Source organism: Primulina tabacum, chromosome 11 (genome assembly GCF_025594145.1).
Source record: "Primulina tabacum isolate GXHZ01 chromosome 11, ASM2559414v2, whole genome shotgun sequence".
NCBI classification, from domain to species: Eukaryota; Viridiplantae; Streptophyta; class Magnoliopsida; order Lamiales; family Gesneriaceae; genus Primulina; species Primulina tabacum.
In genome coordinates, this window is record NC_134560.1 from 3,485,937 (window position 1) to 3,506,572 (window position 20,636).

Sequence of the window (20,636 nt, forward strand, 5' to 3'; positions counted from 1 at the left end):
TCAAATAGAAGATTTCTCACAAAATTGATTTACGAGACTGTCTCACAATTTTTTTATATAATTAAATATAAAAAATCAACCGCTATATTATCCCAGCACCTGTTTTTGAACACATGGATGTATGTTCGTAAACACCCATGGGCGCATATAAAAAATTTAATATCATTACTACAGTGAATATTAATAGAATTAAGCCACTTCTATTGATCAGAGCACAAACACAAGCAGCAAGAAATTCTCAAGTTTTGATACCGATCAAGAATTATGACAGAGAACACTAACGTATAAAAGTAAGAACACCGGAATCACGTGGTTCGATCTTGTAAGATCTACATCCACGGGAGGAAGAAACAATTCCCTGGATTATGAGTTCAATATACAAGACTCACGAGCTATTCACAACGCTCACAAGAAAATGATGGCTTCACTCTTGTATATCTTGAGTATGAACAAGTACATACACTCTTGAACAATCGATTCTCTGAGCTGTTCTCTGGAGGGGTTTTCAAAAAACAGAGGAGAATGGAGTGATCTGTATGGTTATTCGCCACAACCGCTCACCCGAGTCCAAGCATATATATTCTATCTTCTTGACTCAACTAACTTTTAAGTTGCTGACCCGGTCTCTTGCCACACTTACTCAGATTTATCAACACCTTTGGCTCACAAATTAACGGTATCGGAGTATTTACTTGGCATATGAAAACTTATCATAAGAAAATTTTTAGGCGTGAAGACCATCATGTGATGAAATGAAATTCAAATAATCATGTTAATTACCGGCGATTAATTGTTTTTTTAATATGAAAGAATTCAAAGAAACGAAGAAAATATTACTATCCAGAATGACATTGACATATGCAGACAATTCAAGTAGCAAATAAAAACAATTTTACACGAATTCCACGCAGATTAGCAAGGCCACACCAAAACACAACATACACATGTTCCCCAATATAAAATTGCATCACATAAATCTTCTTCACCACCTGGTGAATTACACATTTTCTAGGTGATCAAACACCTTTATTTGCAATAAAAAAATATTAAATGACAAAATGGGAGGCGTCAAACCGTGATGCTTTACGACAAATAAACCATGTTATGGCCCAGACATGGTTCATAAGCACATCGCCGGCCGGCATGAACAAAATTCTCCTACCCGGTGCCAAATTTCTTCCTCAGAAGCAAAACAAATTCGTAAACTTTGTTCTGATCAGCCAAGGACTTTGAGACACTCTCCTTCTCCATGCACCTTTTGGCCCATGCAATCAGTTTGGGGCAGTGATCTTCAAAGCTGAGTTTGCTATAATACTCGTACGCATGAAACCAGCTATAAAATGTAATCAAGGCTATATCAAGAAACCCGAAGTTGTCGCCACCAAAGTAAGAATCATCGCCCAACTCAGCTTCGAGTAACTTCAAAGCATCAATCATGTCTTTCTTAGCGGTTTCTAGTTCTTCTCCTCTTGTAGTCCATAGTCTTCTTCCAGATTCATATACCTTAATTATCAAATGAACAACATAACAAGGCATAACCATGATAAGCGCACGCATCATAATGTCAGTTCATGTCCATGCATTTGAGGTAAGTTCGATTCGCTTAAGCACGAGAATTTATATTCGTTGAACGAATGTATCATTAAATTTATAACTCCCTCAACCGTGAACATTTTTCGGGAACTTTTAAACACGTGCACTTATTTGTCTTTATTTGTTAGATAGTCAGTTCTAAGTTGGTTTAGTTTTAAGTTGGTTTAGTTAGTTTGACAGCTATACTCAACTCACGTGTATATATTCATGATTGATCGTTTTGGAAATAATGACAGAGAAGATATTTTCTTCCGCCTATAATAATGTTCTACGGCTTTGTTCGTAATATGGTATCAGAAGAAATTGCATGTCGTTGTTGTTGATATTCTTGATTCGGTGGGGGAAGCATAGTTGATTCTTCGTTATCTTGCAATCGGATCTGGATCGGTGATCATGGCGCCATCCGGTCCGAGTTCGCAATCCAGATATGTAGTCGATGATCCGCTCAATCCCAATTTTTTTACGTCATCCTGATAATCCAAGCATTTCACTAGCATCACAGCCCATCACCGGAGAAAACTCTGCCTCTTGGAGTCGGGCAATGCGTATAGTGCTATCGGTGAAGAACAAACTAGGGTTCATCAATGGTTCTATTCCTCAACCAGATGATTCGGATTTTCCTTTGCTTGCCAGGTTTCTCAACAACAATGTTGTGATATCGTGGATCCTAAACTCCGTCTAGAAGGAAATTTCAGCTACCTTTCTGTTTTCAGATATCACAGCTGAAATCTGGAAGGATTTACGTGAGAGATTTCAACAGAGCAATGGCCCTCGTATCTTTGAGTTGTGGCGTGCTCTCTTCAATCATACCCAAGATCAAATTTCTGTGGCTGCATATTTTACGAAGTTAAAGACTTTTTGGGATGAATTATCTAATTTCCTTCCAACTTGTACCTGCGGCAAATGCAATTGTGGTGGTGTTAAATCTCTGGACTCGTTTCATCATCAAGAGCAAATCTTGATGTTTTTGCTTGGATTGAATGATTCTTTTTCTCATAAGTCATATCAGAGGCCAATTACTATTAATGGATCCTTTGCCACCGATTAACAAAATATTTTCCTTGGTGTCTCAAGAAGAACGCCAACGTACAATTGGTTTGAACCCTAACTCTGTCACACCTATGGCCTTTGCAGTGAAATCACAGACCTCTAAGTCGATTTTCTAATGTCAAGACCAGTATACAAAATGAGAAATCGTCCATACTGCACTAAATGTGAGATTCATGGTCATGCGGTGGATCCATATTACGAAATTCATGTTACCCCCCTCGGATTTAAACCTTGGCCATGAATGCGAAATGACTCTCATCCTCCCTCTTCGCATTCTTTTTTGGCTAATGTGAATCTCGTGGAGAATCAGTCTTAAATTGGGAATACATCTACGGGCCAATTCCTCCAAACTCTTAGCCATGACCAATATCAGCAATTGATGCAAAGGTTTCAGTGTCATCTCTCAGCTGTCCCCAACAATACTATGGCATTGGGTGTGAATCCCTCCTCTCATACTGCAGGTATTTGTCTTTCGGTTTTGATGCCTCCAGATCTTTCTTCAAGGCAAAATTTGTAATTTTCAAAGTTGTTCTTGCTTTGGCAGTATGTAATAATTGGCATTTGGTTCAGCTGGATTTTGTAACGCCTTCTTAAATGGTGGTTTGTTTGAAGAAGTATATATGGACCTATCACCGGGATAGCAGTTTCAGGGGGAGCCGGTTAATTACCGGAACGATATGGTGTGCAAACTTGACAAGTCTCTATATAGACTAGGGAAGCATCAAGACAATGGAACTCCAAGTTTTCCCAAGTTGTGCTCAAGTTTGGTCTTACTCAATCCAAATCTGATTATTCTCTATTCATTAAAGTATCGGATTCCTCATTCGTTGCTCTATTAGTAAATGTGGATGACATCATTATCACTAGGTTGTCTCTTGCGCTCATTGAATCCTTAAAAAAGTTTTACATAGCTAATTCAAGCTTCGTGATCTGGGCAGCTTGAAGTATTTCTTAGGTGCTGAAATTGCACGATCTTCCATAGGAATTGTATTATCTCAACGCCAATATACTTTGCAACTTCTTGCTGACACAGGTTTTTTGGCTAATATGCCTGTTGTGATACCCATGGATCCTAGATTCGTCTAAGGTCAATTGATGGTGAGCCTCTCGAGGATATTACCCAATACATGCGTATTGTGGATCGTTTACTATATCTCACACTTTCGAGGCCAAATTTTTCGTTTGTTGTTCGCAAACTAAGCTAGTTTGTGTCTCAACCTTGCACACCCCATTTACAAATTGTCTATCATCTCCTTTGATACATCAAAGAGAATCCAGGTCAGGGACTTTTCTTCTCATCATCATCTCCCCTACAGCTGAAAGCCTTCTGTGACATTGATTGAGCTGCTTGTGAGGACTCTCGGAAATCGGTTATTGGGTTTTGTATCTTTCTTGGACATTCCCTTGTGTCATGGAAAGCCAAGAAACAAACAACCGTGTCTCGCTCATTGGCAGAAGCAGAGTATAGAGCACTTGCTACAACAGCCAGTGAGATAGTTTGGATGATCCAATTACTCTTAGATTTTTCGATTCCTCTTACTGATTCCGCAACCATTTAGTTGCAGTGCATATAGCGTCGAATCGAACTTTACATGAACGCATAAAACACATTGAAATCGATTGTCATTTTGTCCGAGACAAAGTACATGAATGGAATATCAAACTTTTGTCTATACACTCACAACACCAGCTGACAGACATCTTTACCAAGCCCTTAGCTATTGCTCGTTTAGCACCTCTAATGTCCAAGATGGCTATAAAGGATTTTTACAAACCACCTTGAGGAGGAGTTTTAAGCACATGTACTTATATGTCTTTATTTGTTAGATCAGTCAGTTCTAAGTTGGTTTAGTTAGTTTAAGTTGGTTTAGTTAGTTTGACAGTCGTACTCAACTCACTTGTATATATTAATGATTGATCATTTTGGAAATAAAACAGAGAAGATATTTTCTTCAGCCTCTCGTGTTCTATGGCTCTGTTCGTGATAAGAACTACTTATGGTGGCTAATTTCAGTTCCACCTTTTGAAATGATATCTCGTGCCTAATTAATCCCATGGACATCTAGTCGTGTCATTTTGAAAAATTTATTACTAATTTTAATCGTATAACTGAAAACATATGCTTAATTTAAACAAAAGCAGAGAAAGCATACTTCAAAATTAACAAGAAACAAGAACCCGAAGGCTAGGAAACTGGAATATGTCAAATGTATGGACAAAAATGTCACCTTTTTGTCGACGAAATCAGCCCAGAACCTAGCTTTAGCTCTGGCATAAGGATCTGAAGGTAAAAAATTCGGAGACTTATCCTTCCACGCCTCATCGATGTACTGAACAATAACAAGCGATTCACAGACGGGTTTCCCATTATGAATCAAAACCGGAATTTTCTTGTGAACCGGGTTCATCTCCAACAAAAGTGGGCTCTTGTCAGCTAGGTTCTCCTCCCTATACTCGTACTCGATACCCTTTTCAGCTAACGCGATTCTAGCCCGCATGCCGAACATACTATACTCCACATCCAGCAGAATCACCTCGTCCGCCATTGTTCTTTTTCGAGAATATTATGGGCAATATATGTGAAGAGGGGGTGAGCCGCGTATTCGAATTTATCTCTGAATTAAGGCGAAGCGGTGGGTCATGGAAGAGGAACACACTAGAATTTCAAATTTTTGAGTTGGGAAGTTTGGGATATACTCGAATAAAGTATCTCTGTCTGAGAAAGAACTTTTTTTAAAGGTTGTTATATTATAATTCTTTACTAACAAAGGGCTCGCTTCTTTAAAAAATTTGATCTAAAAAAATTATTGCAATTTTATTATTATTTATGATATGATAACCGCAGTTACTAATCTGCAAATCACGTTAATTAGATAAACTGCATTGGATAAGTCATACGTGACAACTGACAAACTCATTCGAAAAAATATTGATATGAAAAATCGAAATTCTGACCAACGTATAAATGTCCACCTACTCTACCCATTCAAATACACTTGAGCAATGCAATATTAACTGATTGGATACGTAGATTACGGACGAGGAAAAAAATGAATAAAAAATTTTCATCTAGTACATTTTTAAGACATTAATTAATAATACAGATATTTGTTAAGTGTGACCCAAGAAATTAGGATCTGCCTTGGTATACATATTTTTAAAAGTTGAATGTGAGAATTCTTCTCATTATTGATTTTTTAACGAGGGGAATTTTATATCATAATTTATTGGTAAAAATAGCTTGAGAAATATTTTATATCAAATTAATTATCACGAGGATCTGTTTTTTGAAGAACTATAGATATAAATATAACTTCATTTCGAAGCTTGAGAAAAATATTAAATGTCACCACCTACTCTTCTGATTTTATGAATAATACCATATAATATGTTGTACATGAAATATATCAAATTATTGGTATGCATCTACGTAAGTGCTTGCGTCATGAGAATAGATTGGTCATTGCTATGTTTACAGATTTTTTTCCCGGTTTTATGTTTTAAAATTTGTGGACCATTTTTGTCTGAATCATTTATTTTTCTCCCCGTTTTTGTTGGATATTTATTTTTGCTTTGACGGGGATATCTAAACAATATTCATTGCGTCTCAAGAGAAGAGATTGATCTAGTCTCGTTCCCTACTTTTATTCTATTCTATGATAACGAACTCATACTAATGCTAGGACTTGTCGCAAGCAAATTCGGAAATGAAAGAAGTTTACGACACGTTTTAGGATCAAACCGATCGAACTTCATTATAAAATATCATTCAAAGCAACGTCCATCAAAATGGATAAAAATCTTCAATCCAACACATGGATGAAGTGTGATGAATCGCATATTGTGCATGGCTCTGACTGAAATAAGAAGTAGGATTAAATCTCAAAATTCTTTTTTTTTCAAGGTGCAACCGTGCAAAGAAAAGCGATCGTGTAAATATGAAAGATTACTTCATGTAAGAAAATTATCATAGACAAGTAATGATAATGAAAATATAACCACGGGCGCAGCGCTCTTGAATATCGATACGCGACAACTCTCATAGATCACTATAATGCAGCACAATCACGTCCCTCGTAAGCCCGCTATATAGCACTAGAGGCATCACTCTCCTAAGGCCTGCCTACCCGGTATTTCTCAAAAGCCTGCACTATGCGGCGTGTCGGAAGTCACTGATTTATATTACTTTGGTTCTCTTCCTATCCACTATATCGACCATTCTAGCTATTGGCTAGACTCAAGAAAGGCCCACTCCATCTCAGCAGCTCAAATGAGATCATATCATGCGATCGGATCGTTACCTTACATCCTCTGTGAAACTTAAACTTACTCACTCATCCTGTGACATTCAGGGGAAAAGGGATGACGGGATAAAATCCTATCAAATCTCTATTTATATTTTAAAGATATATCACGATCTTATTACCGTTATTACCAAAAATTTCACATGAACTAAGACTCTATTTCTATAAATAAGTAAGCCTCATTGAAGTACATCACTGATTATGCAAAATACCATAATTTCCTTCTTTCTTTTTTTCTATTCCTTAACTTAGATGAGTGTCGGAATGACTTAGCTTTTACGTGGAATCCTCCTTTTCCTTTTGTCTCTCTTTTTAATACCAAATCCTTTTCCCTTTCTTAGATAGATTTAGATCGAGGGGGCTATTCAAATCTGTTATATTAGGAAGAAGCAGTTTGTTGCGTCATCGCTCTGAGTATCTGAGAAAAGTGATATTTTTGGCAGAATTACCTATCCTTAAAGACAAATAAACCATCTTAAGGCCAAACAGCATATAATACTCTATTGATCAACGCCGCCTTAATTCTTCCCCAGAAGCAAAAGAGATTCATAAACCTTGTTGGGATCAGCCAAAGACTTGGAAACACTCTCCTTCTCCATGCACCTTTTGGCCCACGCAATCAGTTTGGGGCAGTGATCTTCAAAGCTAAAATTGCCAAAAACCTCGTACGCATGGAACCAGCTACAAAATGTGATCAAGGCTATATCGAGAAACCCAAAGTTGTCAAGTATCATCGCCCAACTCAACTTCGACCAACTTCAAGGCATCCATCATGTCTTTCTTGGCTGTTTCTCGATCTTCCCCTTTTGTTGACCATATTCTTCTTCCAGCATCATATACCTCAACAAAATAACAAGGCATATAACCATGATAAATGTACATCTCAGAATGTCGAGTTCATGCACATGCTCTCTTGTAAGACAACTTCGTCAATTTGCTTGAGCATGATCAGGATATTCATTGAACGAAGCTATATACATAACTCCATGGTCTATTGTGTGTTTTTCACCCCAAACAGAGTGGTGTGAAGCATGAGGTAAATCTAAAGAACCGTTCTGATGTTTTGTTTTAATGCAAAAACACCACCCAAAAAAAAAAAATCAATTAGCTTAAAATCCCGTGTTAATTCTTAAATCTTGAACACTTTGGTGTTACATAGGGATGGAGTTGTATGTTTAATTGAAGGGATGGATTTCAAGTAAATTTTTTGTATATCTAACAGAGCCTGCACAGATCATAGCTTTTTGGCCCCGGAATAAGGATCTAAACTAGCCCAAAGGGAGACGAGTTTCAGCGAAATGATATATAAAACTAACCTAGCTCCGAGTTGGCATGAGGATCAAATGATAAACATACCTTTTTGTCAATGAAATCAGCCCAGAACCTAGCTTTTGCTCTGGCATAAGGATCTGAAGGTAAAAACGCCGGAGACTTATCCTTCCATACTTCATCAATATACTGAACAATAACGAGCGATTCACAAATGGGTTTCCCATCATGAATCAAAACCGGAATTTTCTTGTGAACCGGGTTCATCTACAACAAAAGTGGACTCTTGTCGGCTAAGTTCTCCTCTTTGCGCTCATACTGAATACCCTTTTCAGCTAATGCAAGCCTAGCCCTCATGCCAAACATACTGCACTCGACGTCCAGCAGGATCACCCGATTCGCCATTTATTTTTACTTATTATTGGGGATATAGGAGATTTTGTCCAGGAGGGAGGAGGAGGATTCGATCTTTAATTGGGATTCGGTCCATTGAGTCCAAAAAAATGTTATGATTCAATCTCCGTATAGAAAATAAATTTCTGAAATATGATAATTTATAGGTTATGGCCTTGATATGCTGGGTCACAAAAATCGTTCTATGACCTCACCACTTAGTGAGATTATATATAGAGAATTGATCTGTAAGCGACATATAATGAGATGAATTTTAGTGTTATATATATGTGTTATGTTTTGTTATGAAGCTAAATTTCGAAATTTGTTACTTATGCCTTGATATGTGTTGTGATATGTTTGGTGACATGTTTTTTCGAAAATTTCAAATGTATATATGTATTGTTCACTTGCGATCTTCATTTTCTAAGTGACGATTATATTACACACATCTTACTCTATCCTCCTCATACAAGTCCGAAAAACAAGTTGAGGACGAATAACAAGATATTTTTTGGGTTGGTGATAGAGATGATCCCTGGAGTTTAATTTAATTAGGGCTCTTTATAAGTTTTTATTTTAATTCAATTTGTAAGACGTTTTCGTAAGTTTATTTATGTTTTGAGATTTTTACCTTTTGAATACAACGTTTATGATTATAGATTGATTGACTAAACTTTTAACTTGTAGTTGTAGTTTTCAATCATGTGATTGTTAAATAACGTCGATGTCAACTAGCTGGAAACGTGAAACAATGAATGTTTTATCTATTGCTTGTTCGTGAGTTTGTTCACACGCCCTTGATAGTTGATAGTGAAATCTGAACCGTAGCTTTTCGGCGAATCTACTGTCATTTACACTTACAGTTGCAAATGTTTCTTGAAGAATTTCAGCACATGTTTGATTGGAAATCGGTCTGCAAAAGTTTGATTTGACCAAACTCCGGAACACTAATCAGAAAAGCTTGGATAAAAAGGAAGCTATTTTCGCATCATCTGCGTAGGTTGTTGCGTAGCTCGATTAATGAAGATGTAAACGAAATCTATACTGCCATAAGATAATAACTTTATATTTAACTTCTCAAAGTCGATTTTGTGTGCAAAATAAATTAATAAATAGAGGAAGCTCATTGAGTTTGGGTACTAAGTGGGAAGATGAAAGGTCATCTATCCTATATCAGCATCAACAAAATATTGTTTATATGAATTTTCAAGACATATAGTTAAGCTTTAATTTGTGTGCAACCAAATTGCATCCGTACATGAAACGCTTCGTCTCCATTCATGTCAGTGTTCTTTCACGAGAGGTCTCATGTTAAATATTTGTCATTGCACTTTCCAGGACCAGCAGGGGTCGCCATCTCTTCACGTAAAAGGATAATAAAACATAATGCAAATGTTTTCTGTAAAACCTGTATTTCGTCTCCTTCGAATATGAATATTCCCCCATCCAAATGTACTTGGTATTAATGACAATTGCGACGACATGCATACATGCGTTATTTTTGGTGACCTCTCAGAGAATGTTCCTTTGCGCCAGAAATGGCATATTGTTGTGAATGATACGAGGCGACCCGCCAATCGAAATGGGTAGTTTAAAACTGCGTCGCATATTCTGTTTCCTGCTACGCAAAGACCAGTTTCATTTGCCACGCAAAATTCTCAGTTCACGTTTCGCTTGTTGGAGATTGAATGAGCTCATTCCTAGGAGTTCGCGACTTCGTAACTATCTTTATCTGCTTTCCAGATTTACTCGTTTACATTCTTCAAAATCATTAATTGTTTCCAATTCATATGATTTTTTTTTGTCCAAAATGGTGTGTCTTAAGAAGGAACAGTTGATATTTTACAAAATTAGGAGGTTGAGACTGTTACACACCACTGTATATAATGTGTTAATGTGGTGATTGGCTACTGAGTTGACAAATTTTTGTACACCCATAAATAAGTCATGCTGTAGAAACCATTCGAGTTTGACAGAATATTTTTTCTTCTCGTTCTTAGTAAAGCAGCTTCTCTCTATTTTGCTTATTTCTTATTCCTCACGATCACCGATCAATGGATTCGGATTACATAATCTGTGTGGATTTAACAGAGACAAGTAAAGAGATGATCTATATAACTATGATGCATGATTAGTTGAAAAAATTAGTACAAAGAGGGAAGATTTATGAAGAGAGACTGTGAAGCACAAATGAAGCGTGTGGCAGAAATTGGTCCTGACGGGATTTGGTTTCGAATTCTTACCTCCAAATACTCATCCTCAATTTTGTGCCACTCCTTCTGTGAACCTCACCCAATTTGTCTTCATCATCAATATTATATAAGATTCTCGTGAATTTTATATAATAATTATTTATCGGTGTTTTCCTTGATTCTTCTCTTTCAAGCTTATCCAGTACTACGGTAATAGAGTTCCCTTATTTGGTTTCCTTGCAGTCACTCATCTCATTACTGTTGAGTCTCAAGGTTTGTTTCTACTAATCTTTGCTCCTCTGTTTCTCTCTTCTTTCATTTACAGAATGCTTCTATTTCGACTTGTCTGTTTTCGGTGAAATGGTTCTTTCTTGGAAGTGAAGAGTGTTATGTTTTGTTTAAGTTCTGGTTTTGGGCTTTATTACTTCAAGAATTTGATTCTTATCGGATTGAGTTATTTATCTCATGTGAACATTGAGCTTGGTGTATTTAATTTTGTCAGTTTCTTGTTTGACTTGATCAATTCTATTTGAAGAATCGGTGTCTGTCTTTGTTTCTGGCAATAATGAATCATAAAGAAATGCTTGCCCCTTTAACCAGCTAATTAAGATCAGAGATATCACAGTTTTCCGATGCATGAGTATTGTATTTATGCCTTGTTAGTCAAAGTGACCGTGACGCTCACGAGTTTTCAAGAACAAAATTCTGGTTCGTGCACGAGTTTTTTTTTTTTTTTTTGAGCATATATCTGTTTTTTCCACTTTTGGCAGTTATAAGGAAACCTGGGACAAGTTTTTAATAGCTCAGATGAAAGTGTCGCTGATTCTGTACTGTGACTATAATAGCGTCCTCGTTTTTCCCCACCAGGCAGTAATAAATGTTTGGAGAAATATTTTTTGGTTTAAAAACCAATACAATATCGATGATCTGATATGTATTTCTGACAAATTAAGGTGTTGTTTTTCCCTTTTCATTGATTCAATGAAATATTTATTCAAGAAAGACAAAGCCAAAAAATCCCAAGTTCCCTAAATAAACCCCATGATCCACGGCTATTCTTTGGAAAGAAATAATATCATATAATAAAGCAATCACTTAGATATGGTCTATCCTAACAATTTCGTTTCCAGTTTTTTTAATCAAGATCCGAAGGGGACTTGTGACATTCATCATCTACCGAGATGGAAGAGGTAGCAAATGTAACCGAATATCAAGCTATTGCCAAGGAGAAGTTGCCGAAAATGGTGTATGACTACTATGCATCAGGTGCCGAGGACCAGTGGACTCTGGCTGAGAACAGAAATGCCTTCTCGAGAATTCTGTATGTTTCTTCGTATCATCTATCAAAGGCCCCATACCAGGGCGACTTTTGAGTTTTTTACTTCTTTCCTTCTTTTTTATTTGCTTTTAATGAAATGGTCATTCCTAGTAATGAGACACCATTAACCTAAATACAGGTTTCGGCCCCGGATTCTCATTGATGTAACCAAGATTGACGTGAGTACCAATGTTTTGGGCTTCAAGATTTCAATGCCCATAATGATTGCCCCGACTGCTATGCAAAAAATGGCTCACCCCGAAGGTAAGCATTATGTACTGGAATTTATCATCAATGCTGATTAAAGTAATTTCTTGCATTTAATGGACAATTCATTGTGGAAAGTACTTGGAGATATGTGATTTGAAGATGATTTATTAAGATAATTCATAATTGTGCGAGTTGAAGTTGATGTTTATGTCCAAGATTTATCATATTTGGCCTTTAACTTATTCATGAAAGAGGTGTTTCTTGGGACATGGTATATATTGGCCAAGTTGATGCTCAGGTGATTTTAATTTTCGGAATCCTTATGATCACATGTTTGTTTCAATATTGGCCGATTTGCGGCTCTGCTGAATTTACTTTTCTGCATCTTGATTATCACAAGCTTGTTGGCACTTACATGGATCAGATGCTAGCTCGACCACATTTCCCATGTCTGTACCTTCATTTAGCCTTGAATGTTGCTGATATCATGTTTATCCATTATGCAGGAGAGTATGCAACCGCTAGAGCCGCATCATCAGCTGGAACAATCATGGTTTGGTCTCTCTCGTATCAAGTTCTATTGAAATTTTCTACCACAGCAGGACATGAAAATATTATGTTCAAACAGGATTTTAACTAGAGAAACATTCTTTGGAACCCCAGACATGGTGCATTTTTTAATGGAAAATATGATACAAATTAGGTTAAATAGCATGAAAACACTACGGTTATGCTGCTCTTTTCTTTTTTTAAAAAAGTCATATTCTGTTGGAAAACTTGGGAAGCTATCCCTGATAATACCATGTAATAGTACTTGAACAGTTCTCAAAGATACATGTTTCCCATTGCACACCAATTTTTTCATTTATTTACCGATAAGAAAATACAAGATGGTGAACTTATGAATCTTGATTTCTATTTCAGACATTGTCTTCATGGGCCACTTCCAGTGTTGAAGAAGTTGCTTCAACCGGACCTGGCTTAAGATTCTTTCAGCTCTATGTAAGTCTGAATTTGCAATCCAAGGTTTTCCAAATTCTCTTTCCATATGAGTTAAACATACTACTTTTGGTTTTAGGTCTATAAGGACAGGAACGTTGTGGCTCAACTGGTGCGAAGAGCAGAAAGGGCAGGCTTTAAGGCCATAGCACTTACGGTGGATACCCCAAGATTGGGACGCAGAGAAGCTGATATTAAGAACAGGTTGGAGCTCTAACTTAAACATCATAATAAACAGAAGCATAAGGCTATGAGCTTTGTTGTCTCAAAAGAATCTTTATTTTTTCTGTGTTTTACAGGTTTACTTTGCCACCTTTTCTGACGTTGAAGAATTTCGAAGGTTTGGATCTAGGGAAGATGGACAAAGTAAGTGGCACAACAGCATTGTTTAGCCGAATGCTTTATTGATGAGTTTTAAATGTCGACTTCAACTCTCATTCTGTGGTGTAGGCTGATGACTCTGGTTTAGCTTCATACGTTGCTGGCCAAATTGATCGTTCTTTGAGCTGGAAGGTAAAATATATTACCATCGACCCTTGTGCTAAAATCCTGGTGGGTGCATGGGTCGAGTTATAGTCAAGAGCTCGAAACATGGCATTTGAATAAGTAGTTTTCCTGTTAGTAACGGTTCTAGTTTTTAGCAACTTACAGGGCTCGGTTTTGCGTTGTTCAACTTCAAGCAAGCACAGATAATACTAATAGAATTGCTTCCCTTTGAATATTGACAGGACGTGAAGTGGCTGCAAACCATTACCTCATTGCCTATCCTGGTTAAGGGTGTCCTCACTGCTGAGGACGGTAAGAAGCTACAAATTTTGATCTCTCTCTTCATCAAATACTCGTGAAAACAAGTTTCCTAACCCTCAATTCACAGCAAGTATCGCTATTCAGAATGGAGCAGCTGGTATTATCGTATCAAATCACGGCGCTCGCCAACTTGATTACGTCCCTTCCACTATCATGGCTCTGGAAGAGGTATCCTGTTTTACGAGGCCTTATGACGACCCATCTGTGTTTTCCTAATTATCTTTTGCACTTTCAGGTCGTGAAAGCTGCACAAGGACGGGTGCCAGTTTTCTTGGATGGAGGCGTCAGGCGTGGAACAGACGTATTCAAGGCCTTGGCATTGGGAGCCTCCGGCATCTTTGTAAGTATCACAAGCCAACAAAAACCATGATTCTTTCTTGGCCCAACCTCAAAAGTGTCATTGTAATGATTTTAAGATATTTTTGTGGGCTCGTCTCAGATCGGTCGACCTGTAGTTTTTGCGTTGGCCTCTGACGGAGAAGCTGGTGTAAGAAAAGTGCTCCAAATGCTACGTGATGAGTTTGAGCTGACTATGGCTTTGTCCGGTTGTCGTTCACTCAGTGAGATAACCCGTAATCACATCGTCACCGAGTGGGACTCCCCTCGTGCTCTTCTAGCGCCCAGGTTGTAGAACTGTGGCTCCATCCTCGGGCAACTGCCTCCCATGCCAGTGGCAGTTTAATATTCATCATACTATATTTTCTTAAGATCCCACTTTGATTGCTCGTTTCATTTATCATGACCAAGAGTTGCATAAATATTGAAAGTGATGTACAGAGGTTCGCAGTAGCTGTACATCACTGTCTTCTTTCCTGGTTTATATAGGTTTTGCCCAACTTTCAAGTCCAAGGGTCATTGATTATCTATATATCTATACATATTATTATAAAAGTGTGAATCAACGTCAAAGTTTTTCTATTGTGTAATGTCAACTTTATCCTTAGTTTGTACATACAGGAAAAATTTAGTGAGGATGTTTTTGTCAAATCAGTTATTATGATAAGGACAAAATTGTCAAACTACATTTATGTTAGATAATGATCAAATCTATACAATTATTATTATTATTTTATATTATAAAAGTGTGAATCAAGGTCAAAGTTTTTCTATTGTGTAATGTCAACTTTGTCCTTAGTTTGTACATACTGGAAAAATTTAGTGAGGAATTGAGGATGTTTTTGTCAAATCAGTTATTATGATAGGGACAAAATTGTCAAACTACATTTATGTTATATAATGATCAAATTGCCAAAAAAGCTGAAACTTTAAAATTCTTTGATTTTTTTTCTTGTAGATGAATTGAACAAACTTTTTTCACAAAAAATATTAATTTGAAAAGATTGAAATACCAAAATATATTGGTTTTATTTGCTTATAGATGAAGTGAAAAAGATTTTTTCACAAAAAACTTAATTTGTAGATTTTTTCACAAAAAAGTTAATTTGTAGAAGATTAAAATAACAAAATTCGTTTGTTTTATTTTCTTGTAAATAAAGTGAAAATATTTTTTCCACGAAAACTTAATTTGTATAACGATATGATGTTAAATATCTTTTATTTTACGTTCATTAAGATTAATTATTTTAAAAAGAAGAATTAAACTATTGAAGCCAAATAATTAAACTAATTTTGTTTTTGTTTTAACAAGGTTGGTGTCATGAAGAATGTTCGATATTTAATTACATTTACGAAATGATACAAGAATTATCAGATATAAATATAGATAATCCTAATAAATATTTCATTGATATTTATTTTATCTATATTTCTTTATCAAAAAGAAAGTCAACTAATATTGTTCAAAGCATTGGTTCATTATGAAAATTTAACGATATAAGATTGAATAATATATTTGTATTAATTTTAACTATATTTTCCTCTTTTTAAAGGCTATAAACTATAACAATTATTTTATGAGAGATTCTTGCAATTAACGAATGATTATTTTTATAAGAGATATATATTGACAAATCAGTTATAGTTTTTGTAACATTAAAATATATATCTTTGAATGTAAATTTTTAAAATTATGATAAATAAATTTTTATAAAATTTATTCATTAGCAATACACACTACTTCTCCATAGACAAAGTCAAAGTTATTTGGTTTTTATTTACTTGTAGATGAAGTGAACAAATGTTTTTTACAAAAATATTTGTTTGAATGTGAGTTATTTTATTTTGTAGATTTATATTCTTTTGAATGATTTTATATATGCAAGAAATTTATCTTTAATTTGGTGAGGAAGTTTTTGTAAAATCAATTATTATGATGATGTCAAGATTATCAATCTACGTATGCTAGGCAAGGGTCAAGTTGCCAAGAAGATTGAAACTCCAAAAATCTTTGGTTTATATTTTCTTGTAGATGAATTGAACATATTTTTTTCCGCAAAATATTAATTTGAGAATATTGAAATACAAAAAATCATGGGTTTTATTTGTTTATAGATGAAGCGAAAATAATTTTTTCCCAATAAAATTAGTTTGTACAATATTGAAATACCAAAATTCTTTTGTTTTATTTGGTTGTAAATATTGCGAATTTTTTTCCACAAAAACCATAATTTGTGTAAAGACATAAATATCCTCTATTTTGCATTAATTGAGAATAATTAATTTAAAACGACGAATTAAAATAATGAAACCAAATGATTAAATAATGTGGGTTGGTGTTATGAAGAAGGTTCGACGGTTAATTACATTTTACAAAAATGATACAAAGCATTATTGGATATAGAAGAAAGATGACCTTATAAATATTTCGTGAGTATTTATTCTATCTATTTTTCTTTATAAAAAAATCCAACTTATATTTTTCAAAGCCTTAGTTTATTATTAAAATTTAACAATATATGACTGAATACATACAGTTTTACTAATTTTAACTATTTTCTGTATTTGTAAAGATCAGAAACTATAACAATTACTTATTTGATGATCTTGCAATTGACGAAGATGTGTTTTATAAATGATGGATATAAGTAAATCAATTATAGATTTATGTAATCTGAAATGACATATCTTTGAAGGTAGAAGATAGAATAACCGAAATTCATTGATTTTATTTGCTTGTATATTAAGTTAAAATATTTACAAAAAATAAATATAATTTGTAGAATACTAAAATAACAAAATTCTTTGGTTTTATTTGCTTGATGAAACAAACTTTTTTTTTCCTACAAAACACTTAGTTTGTGTGAAGATTTGTAGAGACATCAAATAGAGAAGAATATACATTTCTTCTCATAAGATTTGCTAATGAAGATGACGAGAATATTTTTTTTTCACATAGTAGAAAAACTGGTGACAAAAAAAAATTAATAAAAGCAATATAAATTGAAAATATAAAAGAAGAAAACATTTGACGCAATAATTAATTTAAGGTTTAGAATATATTATCTATATTATATTTTTATTTTTCATAAATCAATAATACGTGGTAAAATAAGTGGGCAACGTTATGTATTATACTTTTTTCTTCTCTCAAATTTAATTTTAATAACTATTGTGATATCAATTTTATATTATATTTTCTCCAATGTCTAATTTATACAAAATTATAATATTTATTACTACTATATTTTTCAACAATTATTAATTTATTTAGATTGCATTTGGATAAATTGATTTCAAATTTATGGGTTATAATTATAATTTTATTGTTAACAATAAAACAATATATCAAATCTTGAATCCACACATTACTTATTTACATATTATTATTTATATAAAGTAAAATAAATTTCAAATAACATTATTATTGGGTGAACTTGAAAAATATCATAATTAACATGAAATACTACTATATAAACATGAAATGAGTGGATTTGAAGTTTATGATGTTACTTCTCTAAAATAACAAAAATACATTTGAATGTATTGAAATCCATGAATTTGAAATCCTTCAATTCAAGAATAACCTTAGATTTATAACACATAAAATTTTTAAACAAATATCTTTTGCACTCATTTTATAATACATGTAGTACAAATTATATTACATTGAATTTCCTACGGACAATGCTAAAGGTACAACCAATATATCGTACTGAGATATTTACAAAAATTATATCGTGAGATTTTGTTATTATCTAATGAAATTTTATATTTAATTTATAATGAGATTTTAATAAATGAAATTTCTGTATTGATTTTTTTGAATTGTAAAAATTATTGTACAAATTTGATTGCATATGTAGCATGACTCATTGTCTATCGAATAATATAGCATGAAATCATTAATATATAATTTTTTGTAAATTAATCTCTTCTGATCTCATTTATTTAACAACAATTATTGATAATAAAAATGTATTTTCACGTGCGTCGCACGTGTCTTTAACTAGTACCTATAAAAGTATGGATAGTAGAAAAGTTTTCTCATTGTGAATGGACATTATTACCCTTCACATGTTTACTTATTTTCATTATTATGTAACGTGATAATTTCACATTTATTCAATTAATTAATAATTAATACTAATTAACCATATTTTATGGTTATATTTTGTGCTTTTGACTTTCTTCTCCATGTTCTTAAATGTTTGAGCTAATTTTAAATAAACATATTATTAAATTTACTTAATATTAATATCAATTATTTTTTTCATTTTAATAATTTTCGTTCTAAATTTAATATTGATAAATGAAGAAACAAAAAAATTAAAATAATCAGTATTATTTTTAAACTAAATAAAATTTTTTTATTTTAATAATTTTCGTTCTAAATTTAATATTGATAAATGAAGAAACAAAAAAATTAAAATAATCAGTATTATTTTTAAACTAAATAAAATGAATTGAATTGAAAATAAAATTATATTTAATCAAAATTTTAAATTTATTTTGTCAAACTATTAATTTCTAAATGCATGAACAAATATAATATTTTATAAACCTAAACTGTGAATATAAATAATATTAATCAAAAAATTTAATAAATTTGAATCAGAAGTACATATAAAAGTGTGAACGAAGAATCGTTCATCCACATACATTGGATGATATGATACTAGAAAAATATTGTTGTACAGTTGCTAAAATGAGAAGGAAATATATAGAAAATCAATCAATTTTTTCATTAGTTTTTTTTATTGTTTTTGATTAACAAAAAAAGAGGAAAATTTTGAAAAAGTTAGGCACAATATAAATCTAATGTATAGATAACCTTTTAATAATAATCAATTGAATTGGAAAATATTATTATACTTAAGTAATTATATTTTATTCTAATTCAAATTTAGTATCTTTTTAATGTCCAATATATATAGAATTCATTAGTAGTGTACATGATTTTATTTTTCAAACGATAATAAGAAAAAAAACCTTAAAATAGAAATATATAGTGAAAACGAATTCTAATTTTCTGTTAATAGCTTCTTTTTCAATTGTGAAAGGACATAATTATCATTTACTTGCTTACTTATTTTCATTATTAAGTAACATATGTGGTAGTTTCACATTTAGTCTATTAATTAATAATTAATAATAATTAACCACATTTTATGGTTATGATTTTGTGATTTTGACTTTATTCTCTTATCTTTCTTTCATTCTAATAATATTTAATTAAGTCATATTTCATTAAAAAAATTTATTTCATTATATATTATATATATATAAATGTGTGGATGATAGAAAATTTTTCTAATTGTTGTAAATAAAGTTGAGTTATATTCATATTTTAATTTATATGTAGCAAATAAGTCATCTTCATGTTTTTAAATGTTTGAGCTACTTTTTTAAAAAACATAATATTAAATTTACTTAATATTAATATCAATTATTTTTTCCATTTTAATAACTTTCTTGGGCTTTCATTTAAATTCTAAATTAAATTAATTATGTTATTTATTGTTCTATTTCACTATCATTTGAATTCATTCAATGAATTATTAAAAATAAATTTTAATATAATTAGATTTAAAAAAAACTTCAAAAAATTATATATATGAAGGACTCATGATAAAGTATCTGAGTGCTTTGAACGAAGAGTCATTCAAATAAATTCTAAATTAAATATTGACAAATGAAAAAATTAAAAATTAAAATAATCATTATTATTTTTAAATTAAATAAAAAATTTGAATTGAAAATAAAAATATATTTAATCAAAATTTTAAATTTATTTTGTCAAACTATTAATTTCTAAATTTAATTGTGAATTTGAATAATATTAATAAAAAAATTAATAAATTTGAATAAGAAGTACCTATAAAAATGTAGACAAATAAATCGTTCATCCACATACATCGGATGATGTGATGCTAGAAAAATATTGTTGTACAATTGCTAAAATGAGAAAGAAATTTGTAGAAAATCAATCAATTTTTTCATTAGTTTTTTCTCACTAATTTTGATAATAAATAAAATAAATTGAATGATTAATTGTTTTAATTACTCTCATAGATTCTATTTTATTTAAGTCTCCTCATATTTATATATTATCAAATAGTACTCAATCATAACAATAATGTCATGACCTTTTATTTGTAT

At 32.7% G+C, this 20,636-nt stretch overlaps 2 protein-coding genes and 1 pseudogene across 4 annotated transcripts; 1 reads left to right on the forward strand and 2 right to left on the reverse strand.

Moving 5' to 3' along the window:
* Positions 1-818: 818 nt before the first annotated feature.
* Positions 819-5,197, reverse strand: LOC142518003 (putative glutathione S-transferase). Its single transcript, XM_075620571.1, has 2 exons — positions 4,872-5,197; positions 819-1,503 (listed from the first exon to the last, which is right to left on the reverse strand). The coding sequence occupies exons 1-2, from the start codon at positions 5,187-5,189 to the stop codon at positions 1,159-1,161; spliced, it is 663 nt and encodes a 220-aa protein (XP_075476686.1). The 5' UTR covers positions 5,190-5,197; the 3' UTR covers positions 819-1,158.
* Positions 5,129-8,800, reverse strand: LOC142518004 (putative glutathione S-transferase parC; annotated as a pseudogene).
* A 2,027-nt stretch (positions 8,801-10,827) lies between these two features.
* LOC142518001 (glycolate oxidase-like) lies at positions 10,828-14,908 on the forward strand. 3 transcript variants are annotated; one of them, XM_075620569.1, is made up of 12 exons: positions 10,828-11,077; positions 11,935-12,125; positions 12,262-12,386; positions 12,839-12,885; positions 13,257-13,334; positions 13,411-13,535; positions 13,631-13,697; positions 13,782-13,844; positions 14,060-14,129; positions 14,206-14,306; positions 14,374-14,478; positions 14,578-14,908. In XM_075620569.1, the coding sequence occupies exons 2-12, from the start codon at positions 11,986-11,988 to the stop codon at positions 14,767-14,769; spliced, it is 1,113 nt and encodes a 370-aa protein (XP_075476684.1). In that variant the 5' UTR covers positions 10,828-11,077; positions 11,935-11,985; the 3' UTR covers positions 14,770-14,908. The 3 variants fall into 3 exon arrangements, with proteins under 3 accessions (XP_075476684.1, XP_075476685.1, XP_075476683.1); XM_075620570.1 differs by having other exon boundaries at positions 11,957-12,125; XM_075620568.1 differs by having other exon boundaries at positions 10,830-11,077; positions 11,949-12,125.
* Positions 14,909-20,636: the final 5,728 nt, after the last annotated feature.

Bases quoted from the DNA above. Each gene is read 5' to 3' on its own strand.
- LOC142518003 (XM_075620571.1), bottom strand. From the start codon at position 5,189: ATGGCGGACGAGGTGATTCTGCTGGATGTGGAGTATAGTATGTTCGGC. The intron at 1,504-4,871 runs GTGACATTTTTG...TTGATAATTAAG, and splicing joins CTGATTTCGTCGACAAAAAG to GTATATGAATCTGGAAGAAG.
- LOC142518001 (XM_075620569.1), top strand. From the start codon at position 11,986: ATGGAAGAGGTAGCAAATGTAACCGAATATCAAGCTATTGCCAAGGAG. The intron at 12,387-12,838 runs GTAAGCATTATG...TCCATTATGCAG, and splicing joins AAAAATGGCTCACCCCGAAG to GAGAGTATGCAACCGCTAGA. The intron at 14,130-14,205 runs GTAAGAAGCTAC...CTCAATTCACAG, and splicing joins TGTCCTCACTGCTGAGGACG to CAAGTATCGCTATTCAGAAT.